Source organism: Octodon degus, unplaced genomic scaffold (assembly GCF_000260255.1).
Source record: "Octodon degus isolate 3935 unplaced genomic scaffold, OctDeg1.0 scaffold00002, whole genome shotgun sequence".
In the NCBI taxonomy this organism is placed as follows: domain Eukaryota; kingdom Metazoa; phylum Chordata; class Mammalia; order Rodentia; family Octodontidae; genus Octodon; species Octodon degus.
The window spans coordinates 26,111,291-26,131,450 of record NW_004524578.1 but is presented as its reverse complement, the minus strand read 5'-3'; the positions used below and the strand labels follow the sequence as shown (position 1 = coordinate 26,131,450).

Genomic DNA, 20,160 nt, shown 5'->3' with positions numbered 1-20,160 from the left:
CTTTTAATACAGAAAAATACAAAATGATTGTCTGGTTAACTTTAACTTCACATGTCATACCTTCATGATTAAGCTTTCAAGTTATTATCTTCTTTTAATTTCTGGTAAGTAGCACAAGTAAAGGTCTACTTACCTTTATAAAGCTTTGCATCCCAAAGCATTAACCTGCTTATGAGACAGGGATTTTCAGAGCCAGTTTCTTCTCTAAGACATGCTTGGCAAAATATCTGCCTAAAATCACCTATAAATAAAAAGCAAGTAATTTGTGTTTTTATTTTTATTTTATTTTTTAAGAGAATTTTTTTTTAAGAAAATAGAAATTGCTCCTAAGAGACAGGAGGTGTCCCAAATGGGTTGCCCTGATTTTTATTCTTGTGAAATTTCTCCTAAAAGTACATTTCCTACAACATGCAGGAAAAACTAATCCAATTATGTTTGATGTCAAGAATAATTCTGTCAAAATCAAAGAATCAAGAAGCAATAAATGATATTACCAGATATTATACATTCTATCTCATGATATTATGCATTTGAAATATAATACTGAAAATGGATACTTGATGAGAAAGGAAAAGAAGTAAATTTATTTTATACTCAATGATATTTAATTTGTGACCATACAAAACAAAATAGCTTATCAGAAACAAGACCAATAGAATATATACTTACTTGAATAACTCATAATTTTGTTCATCCAGGAACCAAGACGCAAAGCAAATTTCTGATGAGCCATAACTTCAGAGTGTAACACTTCTACATGAAGTGGATGTTGAGAGACATTTTCTGAATGACTCTATAAATGAAAGTAACAATAATAAAATAAAAGAATTTAAAACACCAAAAAAAAAAAAAAGTAGTATGGCATATTTTGCTTTTAGGTAAGTCATCTATTCTATTAAAAAAAAAAAAAATTCACATAACCTAGCCAGTTCTACACCTCTAAGTGCCCCGATACTAATTCTATCTAGGATGTCAAATCACTTCAATAATATGATCCCTCTACTTGTTCTACTTGGTTCTTTTTTTTCTTTTTTAACTTTCTGCAAAGCTTTATTCCTGAGGGGCTCAGTTCTTCTTGGCAACTAACTGCCTTCCTCATGGTGGCCAGCAAGTTGCTCAGCTCTTCACACGTCCTCTTGGCACAGATGTGTGTCCCCATCCTTTTCTTAATGAACCTGAGGGCGTGGTTGTCCTTGGAGACCCTGAGCAGCTCCATGGTGAGCCATAGGGAGTGAAGTCGCATACCTCCCAGATCATGTCCTGCATGAACTTGGTGTGTTTGGTGAGGCGCCTGCAATAGTGGCTGTGCCTCAGTTTGCTCACGTTCTTAGTCACCTTGTGGCCCTTGTTGAGGCCCACAGCCATGGGATAGCAGAGGGGCCATGTCTACTGTTCTTCAATGGCTGCTGTCTACTTGGTTCTTACAATGTACAATTCGGAGTTCCTAAGTCAGAAAATTACCTTTATATCTTCCTTTGCTTCCTGACAAGCAGCATAAGTACCCGCTTTCACGGCCCGACGACCCTAATTGTAGACAAAAATGAAAGGTAGTGCAGTGATAACCACAATCAGTAAGCTGTACCACACAGACCTAACAAACTGTCAAATATTAATCATATATTGAAAAGAGAAATTATTTGGCTGGTGAGACGGCTCAGTGGTCTAAAGCACCTACTTAGAACAAGCTTAGCAAAGCACAGGGACTGCAGTTCAATCCCCCAGCACCACATGCCAGCCAGCCTCGCCCCCTGGTGGGCTGAGCTGGCCACACACACACACACACACACACACACACACACACACACTCAAATAAATAAAAATAAAATATTTTTTAAAAAGAAAAGAAAAATCATTTATTGACTGAAAGTTTGAAGATTATAGGGCCATACCTGGAAGATAGACATAAATGTCAAGCACTTTCTATTTCTACTTATTATTATTAGGAGTAGATGGGTATCACTATGTATTTCAGGATGGTCTTGAACTTACTATGTAGCCAAGGCTGGTCTTGGCCTCTTGTAGATCTTCTTGCCTCAGCCTCCAAGTAATGGAAGTACAGGCAAGTACTATCACACGCAGCCATGGTTAGCACTGTTATGAAGCATCTAAACTTTCTCTACCTCTAAGATTTATACAATTTAGGATGTTACTTTTCCTGCTGAGCAAAAATGCCTGTTCTTTACTTAATATAGTATACTTTGTATTTCTATCAGATAATAACTTGTTTATTACCAAACTTTTCCTATAAATGTTAAATATTTTCATGAATGAATGGATAACTCTTCAATACGTGTTCTATAACATAACTGAAGTACTATATCCTTCATTTAACCTTTATAATAACTCTATAAGGAAGTTATCCCTATTTATTTTTTTAGGGAAGGGTCTACAGGGTGTTCAGGGTCATAGTGATCCGCCTGTTTACAGCCTCCCAAGAGCTGGGATTACAGGCCGCGCCACCATGCCCAGTCTTGATTGTCATCACAGTGCACCCTAAGGGCGGGGCCAGCATGGCAGGCCCAGGGATCGAACCCCTGCTCCTTGTGCCTGCTTGCAGGTGCTTTAATCCACTGAGCTATTTGGCCAGCCCTACTATCCCTATTTTAGGGGCTGAGAAGATGGCTCAGTGGAATAAGTGCTTGCCTGGCAAGCACAGGGGTCTGAGTTCAATCCCTGGTTGTGCAAAAAACCCCAACAAAAACCCTATTTTATAGAGAAGAAAACTAAGTTAATGAGATTTTGGATGACTATCCTTCAAATCAGAAAGTAAATGCTAACCCATAACAGGCAGTCCATTTTCAGAGTCTGTACTTAAAGCTATACTTTAATATTATTTCTTTAGCTTTTAGCATGTATGTATAAGAACTACACAAACATATTTGAACTGTTAATTACACTAGCAGGGTTAACATTACATGGAAAGATAGGCTCAGTGGTACAGCTCTTGCACTGCATACATAGGAAAAATAATGCACAAAATGCCACAGCACAAGATATTTTTAAAAGAACACACAATACAGTCAAGACCTAATTAAAAATAAAAAATGCATATATATATATGTTTAAGACTTAATAAGCTTATATACGTAAATACTAACAATCAACATAAAGCAGTGATTCTCAATATAAATGAGGGTGAGGGGACACACTTTACATGCAGTAGGATAGCTGCTATCAAAACCAGAAAATAGTATGTACGAGCAAGGATATGAAGAGATGAGAATACTTGAAGACTGCCAGAGAAAATATACAGTGGTACAGCTACTATGGAAAAACAGTATGGCAGTCCTTTAAACAATGAAACAGAAGAGACAAGCCAAATGGCTCAGCAGAGGTTCAGGGCTTTGATCCCCAGGCCTGCTGTGCCAGCCCCGCTCCAGGGGCACACTGAGACAGGGATTGAGACTGGGTGTGGTGGCACACGCCTATAATCCCAGCACTTGGGAGGCTGTAAACAGGAGGATCACTACGAGTCCAATCTACGCAGTGAGACCCTGTACTCCCTGTCCTAAATACAAAAAACAAAACACTGAAACAAGTCCCATGTAGTCCAGTGATTCTCTTTCTGCACATATGCACAGAACATCTGAAAACAAGGGCTCAAACAGACATGTACAGCAGTATTATTAGTCGAAAGATGGAAGCAACTTGTGTTCATTTAAGGAAGAACAAAATGTGTTTCAAACATAAAATAATAATTAGTCTTAAAAAAGAAGAAAATCCAGTCATAACACATATTTTTTGAGGTCAGTATCCTAAATGATATAAGCCAGTTGCAAAAGGCTAAATAAGTCAGGATCCAATTTACATAAGATAACTAAAACAAACTCTTAGACCAGTGGGACTGGGGGTAAAGATAAAAAGATTTCAATGGATTCAGAGTTTCAGCTTTATAAAATAAAATACTCTAGCACTATGTTGTACACAGCTGGTACCACTGTTTACTACTCATAAAAAGGTTAACATAGCATATTTTATGTTGTGTGGACTTTATCACCATTAATTTTTTTTAAATGACAAAAAATGGTAAAGTGACCAGTAGGTAACAGATGAACTAGAGAGGAAGTTTTTCAAAATACATGGGCATTTTATTCTCCTGCTCTTTCCATATTTGCAATTCTAATTTATTTGGGCTGACAATTTTTTTGAAAAATTCTTCCTGATTGACTCTAGCTGGTATTCTGTACATGTACACAAATACAGGACAATTCACTTGGGTCCCCTTCTGTCCCTCTCTTGGACAGAAGCTTTCATTCCCCCCAATAAATATATTCCGTTCTTTTGAAAAACAGAAACAAAAATATATCATTCTGGGTTTATAAAACAGGCTAATTACTACACAATCTCATCTAGCCACAAAGTATATTTTCACCTTACTATGATGTACCTCGTGGCCTATTATCTCTTTTGAATGAGCCTATGATCATTTATTAAAAAGTGTTATTGTAATGACCATCATCCGTGGGGTCCTGGGAATCCAAAACAAATCAAACCAACCAGAATATAGGTAGCTGTAGCCTCAGTCTTTCTTATTTTGACTTGAAAGGAGTGTAGGAAACAATGTAACTACCATGTCTTTTGCTTGAAGGGACATGGAGAGAATGTGACAATGTGACTTGCAGACTGTTTACAAGTATTTTACATTTGCCTAGAACTATGGGAACTCTATGCAAAGGGCCATTATTGTTTTATTATTATTGGTAATAAAACCCCACAGAGGTTTTTTTGTTTGTTTGTTTTGCTTTTTTTTTAATGTATTTAGGACAGGGTCTACAGGGTCTCATTACATAGATCAGACTTGTAGTGATTCCCCTGTTTATAGTCCCCAAGCACTGGGACTACAGGTGCACAGCACCACACCCAGTCTCAATCGCCATCTCAGTGCACCCCAGGGGCAAGGCCAGCACAGCAGGCCCAGGATACCCCAAGCCCCTGCATCTGCCTAACCAGGTGCTTTAATCTGCTGAGCTACTTGGCCAGCCCCATACAGAAGTAGGTTCTGAATAAATCTTTCAACTACTGTTTCTATCAGTTACTATTATTTTTATCTTTAAATGCAACCTCCTTTAAAAATCATTGGTTAAATAAATAAAATTATTGGTTAAAATTTTTTTTTAATTTTTGAGTATAAAAAACTCCCTTTTTCAATCAGTCTAAATGATTAGTATACAACAGAATGACCATAGTGACTACTGACTTTAAAAAATATATTTGAACTCAGCCAGGCATGGTGGCTCATACCTGTAATGCCAGCATTCTGAGAGACTTGGCAAAAATTGCAAGTTGAGACTAGACTCAGCAACTTAGCATTTTGGTGAGACTCTCAAACTAAAAAATGAAAGGGATGGAATTGGGGATGTAGTTCAGTTCAAAGGCTCTTGGTTCAATATCTAGCAGTACAAATTAATTAATTAATTAATTAATTAATAAAAATAACAATAAGTTTAAAAATGCCAAAAGGAAAAAAAAGTTGTCTAAACATTACTCAGTAGCTTTTTAAAAACTGTACCAATTAAAAAAAATAACTCCAAAATTCTTTCCAAATTCAAGTGCCTAAAATAAAAATCACTAACACAATAACATTAATCCTGCTATTCTCCAAGTAGGTAGAAGGATAGAACAATGAATAATTTTTGGAAAATTACCTATTCCAGGGTGAGTATTACAAAGAAGTGGGCTGAAGAAAGAAGGAAACAGCAGTGGCTACAGGAATACGACGAAATCTCTTCCAGAACTCACCTCCATTTTATTTGTGGGTTGTTGCAGCATAGTAGGAATTCAGAATAATTCAACAAGCAAGAAAGATAATCTTACCACATTCTGTCATAAGGATGTACTAAAATTCCTCTCCTTAAAGTTACAATTCATGTAATACAGAATGTTCTGCCATCTACAACCGGCCACAAGGACAAATCCTGACTTCAAAGGTACAAAAAAGTTACAATCTCGGCAGTGACCATCTCGCCAAATAAGAGCTAACTAAATTTAAGTCATTTGCCAGGTGCAGTGGCAAATGCCTGCAATCCCAGCATTCTTGGCAGCCAAGACAGGAGGATCCTAAGTTTAGCCCAGCCTGGGCAATTTAGCAACTTAGCAAGACCCTGTCTCACACTAAGAAATAAGAAAAGAGCTGGGAATGTAGCTCAGTGCTAAGGCCTTGGGTTTGATCCTTAATACCACAAAAAAAAAAAAAAAAAAAATTACTTGAAGCTGAATTTTGAAGAAATATGTTCCTCATAAAGGAACAGGTGGTAGCAGGGAAAAAAATAAAATGGGACAAAGACACCATACTGGGAGAGCAGATCCTTACATTCCACACGAAGCCCACAAAGCACACACCCATTCTTTCCCAAGCTAACTCTTCTCTTGAGAAATTGGCTTAGTACATGCACATGTATTTTCTGAGTCTAGGATCACAGTAGCTCAAGAGTAACAGTTTAGGAATACTGTATCTTCAGGTTTACCAAGATGGTTTCTGGCAAAATGTGGATGAGAAAAGAACATCATACATCTTTGTTTTATGTATTTGGTACAGGGTCTCACTATGCAGCTTGGACTCCTAGCGGGCCTCCTGTTTTCAGCCTCCCCAGTGCTGGGATTACAGGTGTCTGCCACCACACCGGTCTCAGTGGCTAGCTCAGTGCACCCAGGGATGGGGCTGGCACAGCATGGGGTGCTGGGGATTGAACCCTGTTCCCTGTGCTTGCCTAAGCAGACACTTAGTCTGCTGAGCCATCTCACAGTCCCTTTATTTTTTTATTTTATTTTATTTTTTCTTTCAGTACCAGACATACATCTTTTATCTTTTTTTTTTTTCTTTTTTTTCAGCAGAACTGGGGATTGAACTCAGACCCTTGCACTTGTCAGGGAAGCACTTATTCTACTGAGCCATCTCCCCAGCCCTAGGCATACATCTTTAAAATGATTTTGAATGACTGTTTCTTTCATTAAAATAATTCTTTGAAGACAGAGAGTAATCTGATTAATCTTCACATTTCCTCTCAGTACCTATAGAAATGTTTAGTTAATTGACTGAGATTATCATAAATGTATTTATCAAAGAGGAGAGGGGAGAGAGAAGAAAATGGAGAAAATATGAGTTTATTACTATGAAACAAACTGGTGAAGAAAATGGTAGAATGCAGACATGAGAAATAAATTACAGGAGGGACTGGGGAGATAGCTCAGTAGAACAAGTGCATGCCTGGCAAGCACAGGGCGCTGAGTTCAATCCCTGGTACTGCAAAAAAAAAAAAAAAGATTTAAATTTCAGGGCTGGGGACATACCTCTGCAGTACAGTGCCTGCCTGGCAAGCACAAGGTCCTGAGTTTGGTTCCTGATATCAAAAACAAAAACAAACTAGTAATAAACCAGAGTTCTAAACTATTTGATAGAGTGCCATCTTAAAAAAAAAATTCTTTATTGGATTTTGTTCTAAAAGAAATTAGTCTGAGTTAATGTTGTGACACATCATGTAATTCCAGCACTCTAGGAAGCTGAGGAGGAGGAACACAAATTCAAGAACAGTCTGGGCAACTTAGCAAGATCTTGACTTGAAATAAAAAATAAAAGTCATGCCAGTCAAAATATGGTTTCTTGGATTGGGAGCATCAAAATCACCTAAGAAGGGCCGGGGAGATGGCTCAGTGGAATAAGTGCTTCCCTGGCAAATGCAAGGGCCTGAGTTCAATCCCCAGTTCAAAAAAAAAAAAAAAAAAAAAAAAAACCTAAGAAATTACTAATTATTAAAGAGATCAGTTGTTCACTGGTATGTTTAGCATATAAAAAGAACAGAGTTTTCTCTTAATTATTCTAAATGAACAAATGAAGGCCCCATACAAAACCTATAAAATGAGAACCTACAATATGAATAAGTTCTCTATAGGAGACACATAAAGTCTGAAGGCTTTTCTAACCAGAATTCTTGTGTACCTGAAATGGGTTACAGGTATGCCAAGATATTTGGCCTTTTGAGTCCTCAAGGTATCGGGCATGCATGGGTTTATGAAACAGTCAATAACAATACATATATGAAAGGGTTGTTCTTAAGAGTAAATTAAATATTACATGCAAAATCAAATATGTCTATATAAAGGTTGGCCAATATTATTAACTGTTCATACTCTTTTTTAGCTTATTTGCCCTTTATTTTTATTTTTTCCATAATTTTATTGAGAAACAAATAGCAATGAGACAGTTTCAAACCAAATTGGTAGGACAGTTTCAATAATGCCCTTTCTTTAAAGATATGCAAGGGCTGGTGATACAGCTCAGTGGACTAAGCACTTGCTTAGCTAAGAGCAGGGACCAGGGTTCAATCTCTGGTACCACATGCTGTGCTGGCCCTGCCCCAGATGCACTAAGCCTAGGATGAAGTCCGGGTGTGGTAGTGAATGCCTGTAATCCCAGCACTAGGGAGGCAGAAATCAGGAGGATCACTATGAGTCTGAGCATAGTGAGACCCTGCTCAAAAAAAAAAAAAAAAAAAAAAAAAAAACTTAAAAAAAATTAAGATATGCAATCTTTTAGTTATTTATTTTTTAATATTGGGAATCGAACTCAGGACCCTGTGTTTTCCAGGAAAGTTCTTTGCTACTGAGCTATATCTCTGGCCCAAGATCTGCAATCTTATAAGACACACATAAAAAATACAAAGAAAGGAAATTAATCATCTATTCTATAGCTAATTTTTTTTTTGGCGGAACTGGGGATTGAATTCAGACCCTTGCGCTTGCCAGGGAAGCGCTTATTCTACTGAGCCATCTTCCTGGCCCCTCTATATTTAATATTAAACCACTTGTTTGAAAAAGAAGTTAAGAAAAAATGGAAAGTTTTGAACTAGAGACATAGCTCAGAAGTAGAGTGCTTACATATCATGAGCTAAGACTTGGGTTCAATTCCCAGCACCAGAAAAAAAAAAGAGGTTTTCAGTTATTGGTATCATGTTTTTCTACTATAATATATTCTTCTCACAGAGAGAGATTAAATTAGTATTCCTTCAGATATGTCTATTGTCTAAAAAAACTAATTTTTGTTTCAGATGAATGTTAAATAAAAGCTAAGTACATTAGAAATAATATAGGGGTGGGTGTGGTGGTACATGCCTATAAACTCAGACTGAGGCAAGAAGATTACCATGAGTTCAAGGACAGCCTGGGCTACACTGTTGAGTTCAACACCAGCTTAAACTATACAACAATAGTATGCTTTATATATAGTTTATATCAAATATAGTATAGTTTATGTCAAAAAAATAAAAACAATGTAAATCACGTTGAAAATTTTAGAAATAATCAACATTTCCTATTTTATTCAGTAAATTATAAGAACAGAAGGGCATGAAGCTGCCATTTTTATTTATTTATTTTTTAAATGTAGTTGGGTGTTGCTGGGTCGCACTATACAGCTCAGACTTGTGATCCTCCTGCTTTCAGCCTCCACAGTGCTGGGATTACAGGTGTACACCACTAAACCCAGACACTGGCTGGCTCAGCCTGCCCTGGGCGTGGAGCTGGTGCGGCATATGGTGCCAGGGATTGAACCACAGTCTCTATGCTTGCCTAAGCAGGCACTTTAGCCTACTGAGCTATCTACCAGCCCAAAGCTGACATTTTTATCTGTCCTATATCAAATATACTCAGTAACTTTCTAATCATTTAGAATAAAAGAAATTAGAAATAGTTACCTAAAACTGTGAAACATACACAAAAGCAAAGTCCTAATCAATCTAATCAAGATGTAAGTAATAAATGGAGGGGGTGGTTACATGTAACACAAAATTAAAAATTTTCCAAGGACTCAGTCAACTCTTGACAGCCAGGAAGCTGATAGAAGATAGCAGCATACTTCAAATGGTGATCACAAACCTCTTTGTCTATGGCAGTGGTATGCAACTGGGCCTCTGCAAGTTCACAGTCTAGAGCTCTCTGTAGACTGTAGATGACATGGTCATAGGAATGGTGTTCATCATTGAAAAGAACACAGTAGTATCTTTCATTTTTCTCCCTGTTTTTTTAAAAAAGATTTGTATTTAGATATCACAAAAAATGGGAAAGTAACACTGTTAATACTGATACAGAATTAAGTGCTGACATAGACTTAAAAGACCCAAGCAAGGTAAGGTAAGGTAAGGTGGCATAAGGCTATAGTCCTAGCTACTAGGGGACCAAGCAGGAGGACTGCTTAAGACTGGGAGCTCTCAGCCAGCCTGGGCAACATAATGAGACTGTATCTCAAACAAACAAACAAACAAACAAACAAAAACAAAAACAAACAAACAAACAAAAAACCCAATCTAAAACAAGTATTACTTTTTCCATGTTTGTTCTCCATTTAAAAAAAATTACTGGGCTGAGGAGCTAGCTCAGTGGTCTAAGCACCTGTCCAGCGAGTGTAAGGACCCAAGTTTGAGTCCTGCTACTGCATGCCATGCTGGCCACACAACCGGAGCGTGCCTTGCCAGCCCTGAAACTAGGTGTGGTGGCACACGCCTGCAATCCCAGCACTTGGGAGGCTGAGATAGAGGATCACTACAAGGCTGAAATGCGCAGCAAGACCTTGTATTAAATAAATTTTTAAAAATTTATTAAAAGATTACCTTCAGAAGTCTCATTTTAGAGACTTAAAGCTTGAGGCACTCAGCTTTCAATGACACAGTGACACATGACCAGATCTTATTAACATTTAGTTGCTATCATATTTTATTTCTTTGGGTTTACCTTCTACTTCAATGATACTAATACAGTATATTTATTTTATTATGATTTATTTGTGGCCATAATGCTAATAAGGAGCATGAGGCACCAAAACTCCAATCTGTGACTAGAGACCAGTGCCACCTGTGCACATAATGACTTTGAGCAACTCTCCTGTTTTTGGCAGCCCACCAGCTCAGATTATGCTTAGCAACGCAAAATTTCTTAAAAAGATTTAAATGACAAACATTGTCATTTATTTGAAATTAAAATATTTGCAGACACAATTCCTCAATACTTTCATTTCTCCAAGAAGTTTACAGACCATAACAGCCAAGACAGTGGTGGTGCATGCCCATAATGAGTTCAAGGCAGCCAGCCATGGCTCCATCATAAGGTCAAGGCCAGCCTGAACTACCTAGCAAGCCCAGGTCTCAAAATAAAGGGGAAAAAAGTCAAAACAACACAGTTAATGTCTCTACGTATTAAAATCATTCTTTCCTATGCAAAGGAAAGAGGAAAACTTTGTAAACCCAAAGAGCAACTGTATTTAGATCTACTGTACTTCCGTGAGATTTCCACTATTACACATGAAGAAAAATTCCCACTTAAAATACATCTTCATATGAGGTCCAGAATTCCATTTTGCATTTGTAGATTAAGAGCAACTGTTACTATCACTGAAAGACTTGTTATTAGAAATTGCTGGGTTTTAACTAAAATCCCTCAAATACAATAACCCTAGAAAAATATTAGCAAAGAATGAAGAAAAAGCCTATTTTTTCATCCTCACCATGAAATTTCATGATGCGGTAAAGAACTAAGGATCTAGGGTAAAGGTAGACATACTGTTCCAAGTCATAGGTTGTTCACAAATGTCTTACAGAACCCTGAAGCTGATCTAGGCCAGGATCAAATGGGGTAGGTTTCTGGTACAGGGATTGGTGTCAGCTAATTTCTTATAAACCTAGAGCAAAACCCCCAAATGTCAGTTTTTCCTGGAAAGTCAAGGATTGCAATAACTTTTCTTTTTACTTAACTTCTATACAGTATCTAGTGATGTAGCTCACATAAATATCTTGAAAGTACTGTACTCTCAAGAGATAAATTCTGTAACATTTTCATAGAAATAGTTCTCCAATACTTGCTTTGCAATATAAATTACCATCACTTAATCCTGTCCCCACCTTATTCGTAGTTCACAAGGCAGTTGTTTTTCCTCTTCCCATATAGTCATTTCTACAATGTATCTTATTACTGAAGGAAATATTTTCCTGGCTTGAGCAATTGCCTCTTCATTCAAAGGACAGTGTGAATTCTGTAAGAAAGTAGAGAAAAAAATAATGAAATTGTATATGAATAGATGGATGAAGAAGATAATATTATTGATTTAAATTTTTGAAGTAAGGTCTTGCATTGTTCCCCAGACCTGAACTCATAATCTTCCTCTTCAGCCTCCTCAACAGCTAGCATTATAGTTACATGTTCCCATGTCCAGCAAAATAATCACTTTCATGAGTTTATTACATCTTCTAGGGATGAATTCAGGTTGAACTCAGGAGCTGATATATCAACACTGACAATGTATCAACATTGTTTAGTTTAACCTCTTATAGCCAAATTAGTGTTACAGATCAAAGAGAGGAACAGAGGTAGAACCACGGAAAATAGATAAAGATAATTTATCTTTCACAAGTAGATCAACCAGACAAAAACTCAACAAAGAAACATCAAAATTAATCTATGCTATAAAACAACTGGATTTAACAAACACCTCTTTTCTGGCCTCCCATTTACTATATATTCTTTCTTTACTTTGCAACCCCCACATACCTCTGTCTCTTGGCTCTTCCCTCATATCTTTTTATTTTTCTTTTCCTTTCTATCTTTCTCTCTCTTTCATATACATATTACTAGGATTTACCTGACTACCACTAAGGTTTAATTTTTTTCAGTGTACTGTATTTTAATACTCTCCCTCCCCTTTCATGGTGAAATAGAAAACAAAGTAATTGCCAGCTCAGATTGCTATATAACCCTGCAAGTCTGTTCCTTAAAACTGAAGTAGAAATAAAGACCCACCATGCAGTATAAAGCATAGAAATAAATGAGCAATAGGCCAGCATTACAGAAAATAAAGGGAATCCTAAATACAAAATAAGAAGACAATAACAAACACGAGACCAAGGGAAAGAATAAATCTCACTAGGAAAATAGATAAATAAATGAAAAAAAATCAAATATGAGAACACCAAAATGACAAGAATTATTATACATCTTTCAACAATAACACAATGTAAATGACCTTAATTCTCAAATTCAAAGACAAACTGAAGAAAGCTTTGTGGGCTGCTGAAAAGACTGTTATTAAAAATAAAAAAGACTGTGTTATTGGATGAAACACAGCAGGTGTTTGTTAAATCCAGTTGTTTTATAGCATAGGCTAATTTTGATATTTGTTGAGCTTTGGTCTAGTTGACCTACTTGTGAAAGCAGGATGATTCTGGGGACCCCAAACTGCCTGTATGAGGTGGATGGTGAAGGAAGAAGAAAAATCAGAAACAAATTTAGAAATCCATAGAAGAGGGTGGCTGGGAGGTCAGTGCCTCAGGATGCACAAAGACCAAGACTCTGGATTGAGCCAGCTGAGGTAGAAGGCCTGTTGTGAGTTCGAGACCAGCTTGGGCTATAAAGTGAGTCAAGACCAGCCTGAACTGCATAGTGAGACCCTGTCTCAAAAAGAAAACCCTAAAATACAAAAAACAAAACAAAAAACTGTATTAAAAGGGCTCTTTGAGCAAGACAATGTATTGGCAGAGTTAAAACTAGATATAGTACTTCAAATAATGAATACCTAATAAACTTTTTAACCAAAGAGGTAGCAAATAAATATTTTGCAAATGAAGGAGTAATCATTTGGGATCATGCAAATAAATGAATAAGTGAAAAGCATGGCAATCTAAAAATAGTGCTGAAGCCTGGCGTGATGGTGTACACCTGTAATCCTAACATAAGGAAGCTAGGGCAGGAGGAAGCCAGCCCATGCTACACAGTGAATTCAAGGGCAGCCTGAATTACAGAACAAGACCTTGTATCAAAACAACTACCACCACAAATAATAAATAAAAAAGTGCTGAATGAAACAGGAAAACCTTAATCCAATAGGTGAGTGGGTAATGGCTAAATGAACATTTTCTGTTCTATTTTTATTTTTGCAAGTTTTTGTAGACTTGATTTTATTTCCAAATCCAAGATTTTAAAACATATATTGATGCTACAATCTAGAGTAGATGTGCAATACCCCATATTGGGATTCTGTCTCCACATCTATAAAACAATGCTAAGACCCTTATCTCATAAAGTAAAATAAGGATAAAATAATACAATGCATGTGAAAGAAGTTTACTGTCAAACATTATATAAAAAGCTGAATACAGTATGCATCAATTGTCCTATCTGCTGGGAAGGCTGAGGAAGGAGGATCTCTTGAGCCCTGGGGTTCAGGGCCAGTTGGGGACTTTCTCTTTCTCTCTTTGGCTGTTTTGTTCTGTTTTTAGACTCAAATTTTTGATCTTCCAGCCATAGCCTCCCAGAATACTAGGATTACAGACAGGCACCAGCACACCGGACCTGACTGTCTGGTAGTGTCTTCTTTCTTTCTTTTTTTTTCTCCTGTATTTAGGGCAGGGTCTACAGAGTCTACAGGGTCTTACTACATAGATCAGACTCGTAGTGATTCCCCTATTTTCAGCCTTCCAAGCACTGGGATTATAGGCGTGCACCACCACATCCAATCTCAATCGTGCCTAGCCGGCACGGCACACCAAGTATCAAACCCCAGCCCCGGATAGAATCATGTCCCATAGGGTGCAGGAGAAGTCCATTTGTAGAGTATGCTGATGGAAATATTTTGCTGCTGTATACAAAAGAATAAGTGAAATAATTGAATTGATTTTGTATACCTCTTTTTCTCCTGTGTTTAATTGTTTGCCCTATTTGGTAGGTTCTTTCCATTCTCATTCATGGAGTTGTGGTCATTTTGATCTCTCTAGAATATCTTTTAGTAGTCTGTGTAGGGTTGGCTTTGTCATCATGAAATTCTTCAGTTGTTCTTTGTCATGGAAGTATTTCACTTCTCCATTATACTTGAAAGAGAGTTTTGCAGGTTGGAATTTGTTTTCTTGCAAGACTTGAAGTACTTTGCTCCATGCTCTTCTTGACTTGATGGTTTGTGAAGTATTGACTCCTTTCTCATTGATGCCTATTAGTCTTACATTGTTCATTTTTGCATTGTCTTGCAGACACTGAATTATTTTTTCCTGTGTCCTATTTTTTTCCCCCCGGTACCGGTGATTGAACTCAGAACCCTGCACTTGCCAGGCAAGCACTTATTCTTCTGAGCTATCTCCCTGGCCCCTGCATCCTAGTTATTTTTAAGAGATCTTATCTTTTCACTAGCTGCAACAGTGTCTTGAAGGTCTGAAAGTCTATTTTCACTTTCATTTAAACGGTTTTGCCAGCTTGTGATTTTTAATTTCCTGTATAGCACTTTGAATCGGCTTCATGCATTCTATTTCTTTCCTATATTGCTTATTCAAGGATTCCATCATTTTTCTATTCTTCTCTATTTTTTATTAGTGTCTTGTTTAGAAGCACTTAGTACTTCTTTTATTATAGTTATCATTTCTTTTTTTACTTCAGAAATTATTTCTGATCTGATTTTCTCTATACATTTCTGCAGTTGTTTCTTTACTTCCGACACTATTATTTCAGAGATTGTAGGTGTGTGATTTCTAATTTCTTCCATGCTATTCTCTCCTGCATTTGTTCTGGGTGGGTTCAGGGCCTGAGAATGCATTTTGCTCTTTCTCTTTGTCATTTTGTATAGCACTGTCTTCTGACATTTGGTGTAGAGCTTTGGTAGTTATTACCTTAGCACCAGGTCCAGATCTACCAAGTTCAAACTCCTCCAGGTGGGTGTAGCTTGGGTCTGGCTGCTGTGCTCCACCTCTTCCTACTGCAGCCCTTAGAGGTGAACCCTCTGTGCCACTCTGACAAGATGTTCTGCTCCTGGATTCGCTGGGTGGGTCTTGCCTCTAGCCTCTTTGCAAGGAGTTCTGCTGCAGGGTTCCACACTGGGCCTGTCTGATGAAGTTCTACTCACAAACCTGGCTCAAATGAAGATCTGGCAGGGACTGGGCTCTGGGTTGAATCAGGATCACGTGGGCACCAAGCGGTCTCACTCACGCTGGGCCTGGGCAGAATGAGGATCTGGCGGACCCCAGGTGGTCCCACTCACACGCAGGCCCTTGGTAGAATGAGGATCTGGCAGGCCCCAGGTGGTCCCACTCACACGCTGGGCCTGGGCTCTGGGTAGAATGAGGATCTGGTGGTCCAGTGTGGTCCCACTCACACGCCAGGCCTGGGTCGAATGAGGATCCAGCGGGCCTCATTCACACTGGGCCTGGGTTCTGGGTGGAATCGGATAGTGTTTTTTGGAACACAAAAGTCTAAGTTCTTTTTTAATTTTAATTTATTTGCATTTATTTTATGCTTAATTTATTCCTGTGCTATAAGTTTTTGTTTCATCAGTTTCTTCTGGGATATCTTTTTCTTTTGTGCAGGTTTACCCGCTGGTTTAGAAACAATTTGTTCCTTTTCAGTAAGGATCATCTCACTATGGCAGGCAGAGCTCAAGTATGGGGTTAATCGGGCCATGAGCTCTGTAAGTACAGTGGAGCGCATCTTGGGTGCTTTGTTCACCTGGATATGTTCAATAACCAGAGAATCTACATCTAAATCCTTAAGTTCAGCATTACTCTCTGTATTTTTAAGCATGTGCTGCAAAAATTCAGCCCTCTTTTTTTTTGGCCTGGGCACACCTACCAACTCCACCATTGTAATGCTGGAATGGCACACATTACTTCTTTAATGTGACATCCTTCAGATACTTGGTGGCCTTTTGGATATCATACCCTTGGTGGCCTGGGAAGTTTCACATGTGTTTTTAAAGTGAATGCGAAAATTTGAGTTTCCTGATTTGCATGATTTTGTGGGGTTTTCTGGCTTCAGAGAGTAGCAAATCATTTTCACAGGTCACCTCAGGCCGCTCACAGGAAGAGTAAACTTTAAGTCCTAATTAAATCTAATTTACCTTTTTTTTGTAATCCCAGAACTAAGGAGGTTGAGGCAGGAGGATTGCCATGAGATTGAGACCAGCCTGGACTACATAGTGAGTTCAAGACCAGCCTGAACTACATGGCAAGATCCTGTCTCAAAACAAAGACTAAAAAATACCTTGAATATGCTCTGAAGGCAAATGCTCTGCCATTGAGGTTTTTAAAAAATCAACCAAACAAGAAACTCATACTTTGACTATTAATTTATTGCCAGATGTGAGGGTATAATGATTTACATTGTTACGGTAGTTATCAAAAATTTCTCCCCAAAAGGCACCTTGTGTTGGAGGCATAGTTGCCAGCTTATGAGCTTTTGTGAGGTGACTGGAGCATGAGGACTTTATACCTATTAAGATATGTGTGTGTGTTTATTTTACTTATATGGCACATTACACTGATCAATTTTTTACATTTTAATTGAGCATCCCTAATCTGAATGCTGGATTTTAGATTATTTTGGATTTGAGATGTTCAACTGGTAGTCTATACAAATACTTAGAAAAGTAAAAAATCTCCAAAACCTGAATGAGTTCTGGTCCCAAATCACTTTAGTATTTCCTTCACATGGGGAAGCTTACATGCCATATCACTCCACTTTAGTAACGGCACTAACACTGATGACTGGTTGGGGCTAATGATAGTAGGATACTGTCTTAGTTACTTTCCTGTCACTGAACACAATACCCAGCATCACAACTTAAAAGAGCAGAGGTTTAGTTTTAACTCTTGGCTGCTGTATATGGTGAGCTGGATCTAAGGCAGAAACAGGATGGCAGAGGGGTATGATGAAAGGCAACATGCTCAACTTATGGCAGCCAAGATGCACAGAAAGGAGGTGTGGAGCCAGGGGCAGCAACATAACCCTCCAGGCCACGCCTAGCACCCCACCTCCTAATCACAAATCAGCTTTAGCAGCCCATGACCTAATCATCTTCCAAAAGCCTTACCTCAGAACACAGCATTTTGGAGGGCAGCCTATATGTAAACCACAACAAATATCTCCATTAAAATCTCTTTTTGTCTTCATGACTAGCAAATAATTTAGAACCATGTGAATATTATTTTTGGTCAATTTCAATATGGTTTTAGCACCATTAGTAATCTTTATCTAAAATTAAATATTTCCTTATCTTGGAAAATGGTGATTTTCCTAATTTTATTATTCCTTCCCTATTTAAGGTATAGCATTCCTCTAGATACAAGAGCTTTCCTAATGAGCTAAGGGGGTCTCAGGATACCATGAAATACAATTTGTTACTGAAAGGGTAGAATGGATAACTATTTCATTTCCTTTAGTCACCAATTTTTACCAAAAAAAGAAAGCAACTGATGCAATAGCTACTCCCATAATAGAAAGGTTTTATTTCTCATCTAACTTAATTATGCATTCATAAATTTCTGTATATTCAATGTGATTCAGTCAATTAAAGTAGTTTTTGGGCCAACCAGATAGTTCAGCGGACTACAGCACCTGCTTAGGCAGACACAGGGGCCAGGGGTTTAATCCCCAGCCTGCCATGCCAGTCCTGCCCCCAGGGCATGCTGAGACAGCAATTTAGACTGGGTGTGGTGGCATGCACCTGCAATTTGAGTGCTTGGGAGGCTGAAAACAGGAGGATCACTATGAGTCCTTATGTGGTGAGACCCTGTATATCCTGTACTTAATACACTGGAAAAAAAAAGTTGTTTACTACTTATTCTTTGACAATCTCATTTTTTAACTAAGATCAATGGGAGCCTTTTCAAACTAGATCCTAGATTTTTTTTTTTTTTTTTTTTTTTGAGACAGGGTCTCACTACGCAGTTCAGGCTATTTTGTAGCTCAGGCTGATCTTGAATTTGCAAGGATCCTCTTGCCTCAACCTCTCAAGTGCTGGGATTACAGGTATACACAACCACACCTGTGCAGTCCTAGGATCTTTTGACACAAACTCATCTACACAAGTCCACCTTAAAATATTCCTGACCTCAAATTAAAATCAAGTATTTTAACTATAAGCCTGACTTCTCTTGAGTGACAAATTGTACTTAAGAGCCCAAAATCTGGACTCTACACGTGTTCACTGTTATAGGATTATCTGGAACAGTTGAAGTGAGATAAGGATTTCTATTTAGGCATGGTGCAGACTGCCTGGAGTTGTGGCTGTGATTCCAGAATCTATGCAGAGCAATGCCTCTCTAGGCCCCATTTGTAGAATTCTCATGGGTTCTTATCAAGGGTGAAGGAGATAAAAAGACACAGACTTCATGAAGAATACACTAGGGTAAACTTTTCTCATGATAGCCAGCCTTGGGTCCTCCAGGATATATTTTTTATTTTCCTGTCATTTGCTCCAAAGTTCACTCTGCAGAGCCAATTTATCCCTTATCCTTTATCATTCTTTTCAAATTAAGGTTGTCACCATTTTTGCTAGTCTTATTCAATTCTTTATTCCAGATGAGAAGAACCTGGAAATCAAGAGGAGAGCACCCAAAAACCCAGTAATAAAAAGACCTGAAGAGCTATTTATTTCTTAAAAAGTTTTAAAGGATTCATCTGTGAAACTATATGAACATTGCATATGGAGGAATTACTTTGTTGTGACAATTATTTTTTTCATTTTTAAATAATACAAAATAGAGATGGAAAAAAAAACAGCATTAGAAACAATACAAGATTTCATTAAACAAAGTAATAGGAATTCAACAATGGTTGCTGTATTACATGATACCATCTTTAAATTAGTTGCTCAGATTACCAGATATAAACATGCAAGATTCATTTAAAGAAAAGAAAATAATAACAAAAAGTTATAAAAAATTCAAAGAGGAAAAGAAAATCAGAAAAAGAAAAAAGAATTTTAAGCATTAACTGCTTGCTCCTTTCAAAAGACCAGCAGAAAGCAACAATACAATTATTCAAACTATTCTTTATATATACCTAAATATGTCTTTTTCCCTCCTTTCATTTGTCCTTTTCCTCATCCCAGTTTTTCCTTCCCATTGAACAAATTCTTTCCCTTTCACAGTATCTGTTGTACCTTTTAGATTTTAATTATTCTTTCAGGTTCTCACACCAGCAAGATAATACGATGTTTGCACATACAGATCTGATTTATTTCACTTACCAATTTGGTCTCCAGCTACATCCATTTATCTACAAAAGCTTCAAATTTATCTTCTTTTATAGATGAATACTCCACTGTATAAAAATACCCTATCTTTTTTTTTCTTTTCAAAGTTTTATTGATAAACATATAGCAATGAGACAGTTTCAAATCAAATCGAAAGTACAGTTTCAACAAAT

The 20,160-nt window shown here is 37.6% G+C and overlaps 1 protein-coding gene across 1 annotated transcript in view; it reads right to left on the bottom strand.

Annotated features, from left to right (window-relative positions):
- Positions 1 to 20,160, bottom strand: part of Ubr1 (ubiquitin protein ligase E3 component n-recognin 1) — a 188,172-nt gene that overhangs the window by 114,127 nt on the left and 53,885 nt on the right. Inside the window, exons 5-9 of the mRNA XM_023712531.1 lie at positions 11,883 to 12,013; positions 9,868 to 10,006; positions 1,462 to 1,524; positions 670 to 793; positions 134 to 241 (exon numbers count right to left, since the gene is read on the bottom strand). Of these exons, the coding sequence (XP_023568299.1) occupies positions 134 to 241; positions 670 to 793; positions 1,462 to 1,524; positions 9,868 to 10,006; positions 11,883 to 12,013 (565 nt within the window). The remainder of the gene's footprint in view (positions 1 to 133; positions 242 to 669; positions 794 to 1,461; positions 1,525 to 9,867; positions 10,007 to 11,882; positions 12,014 to 20,160) is intronic.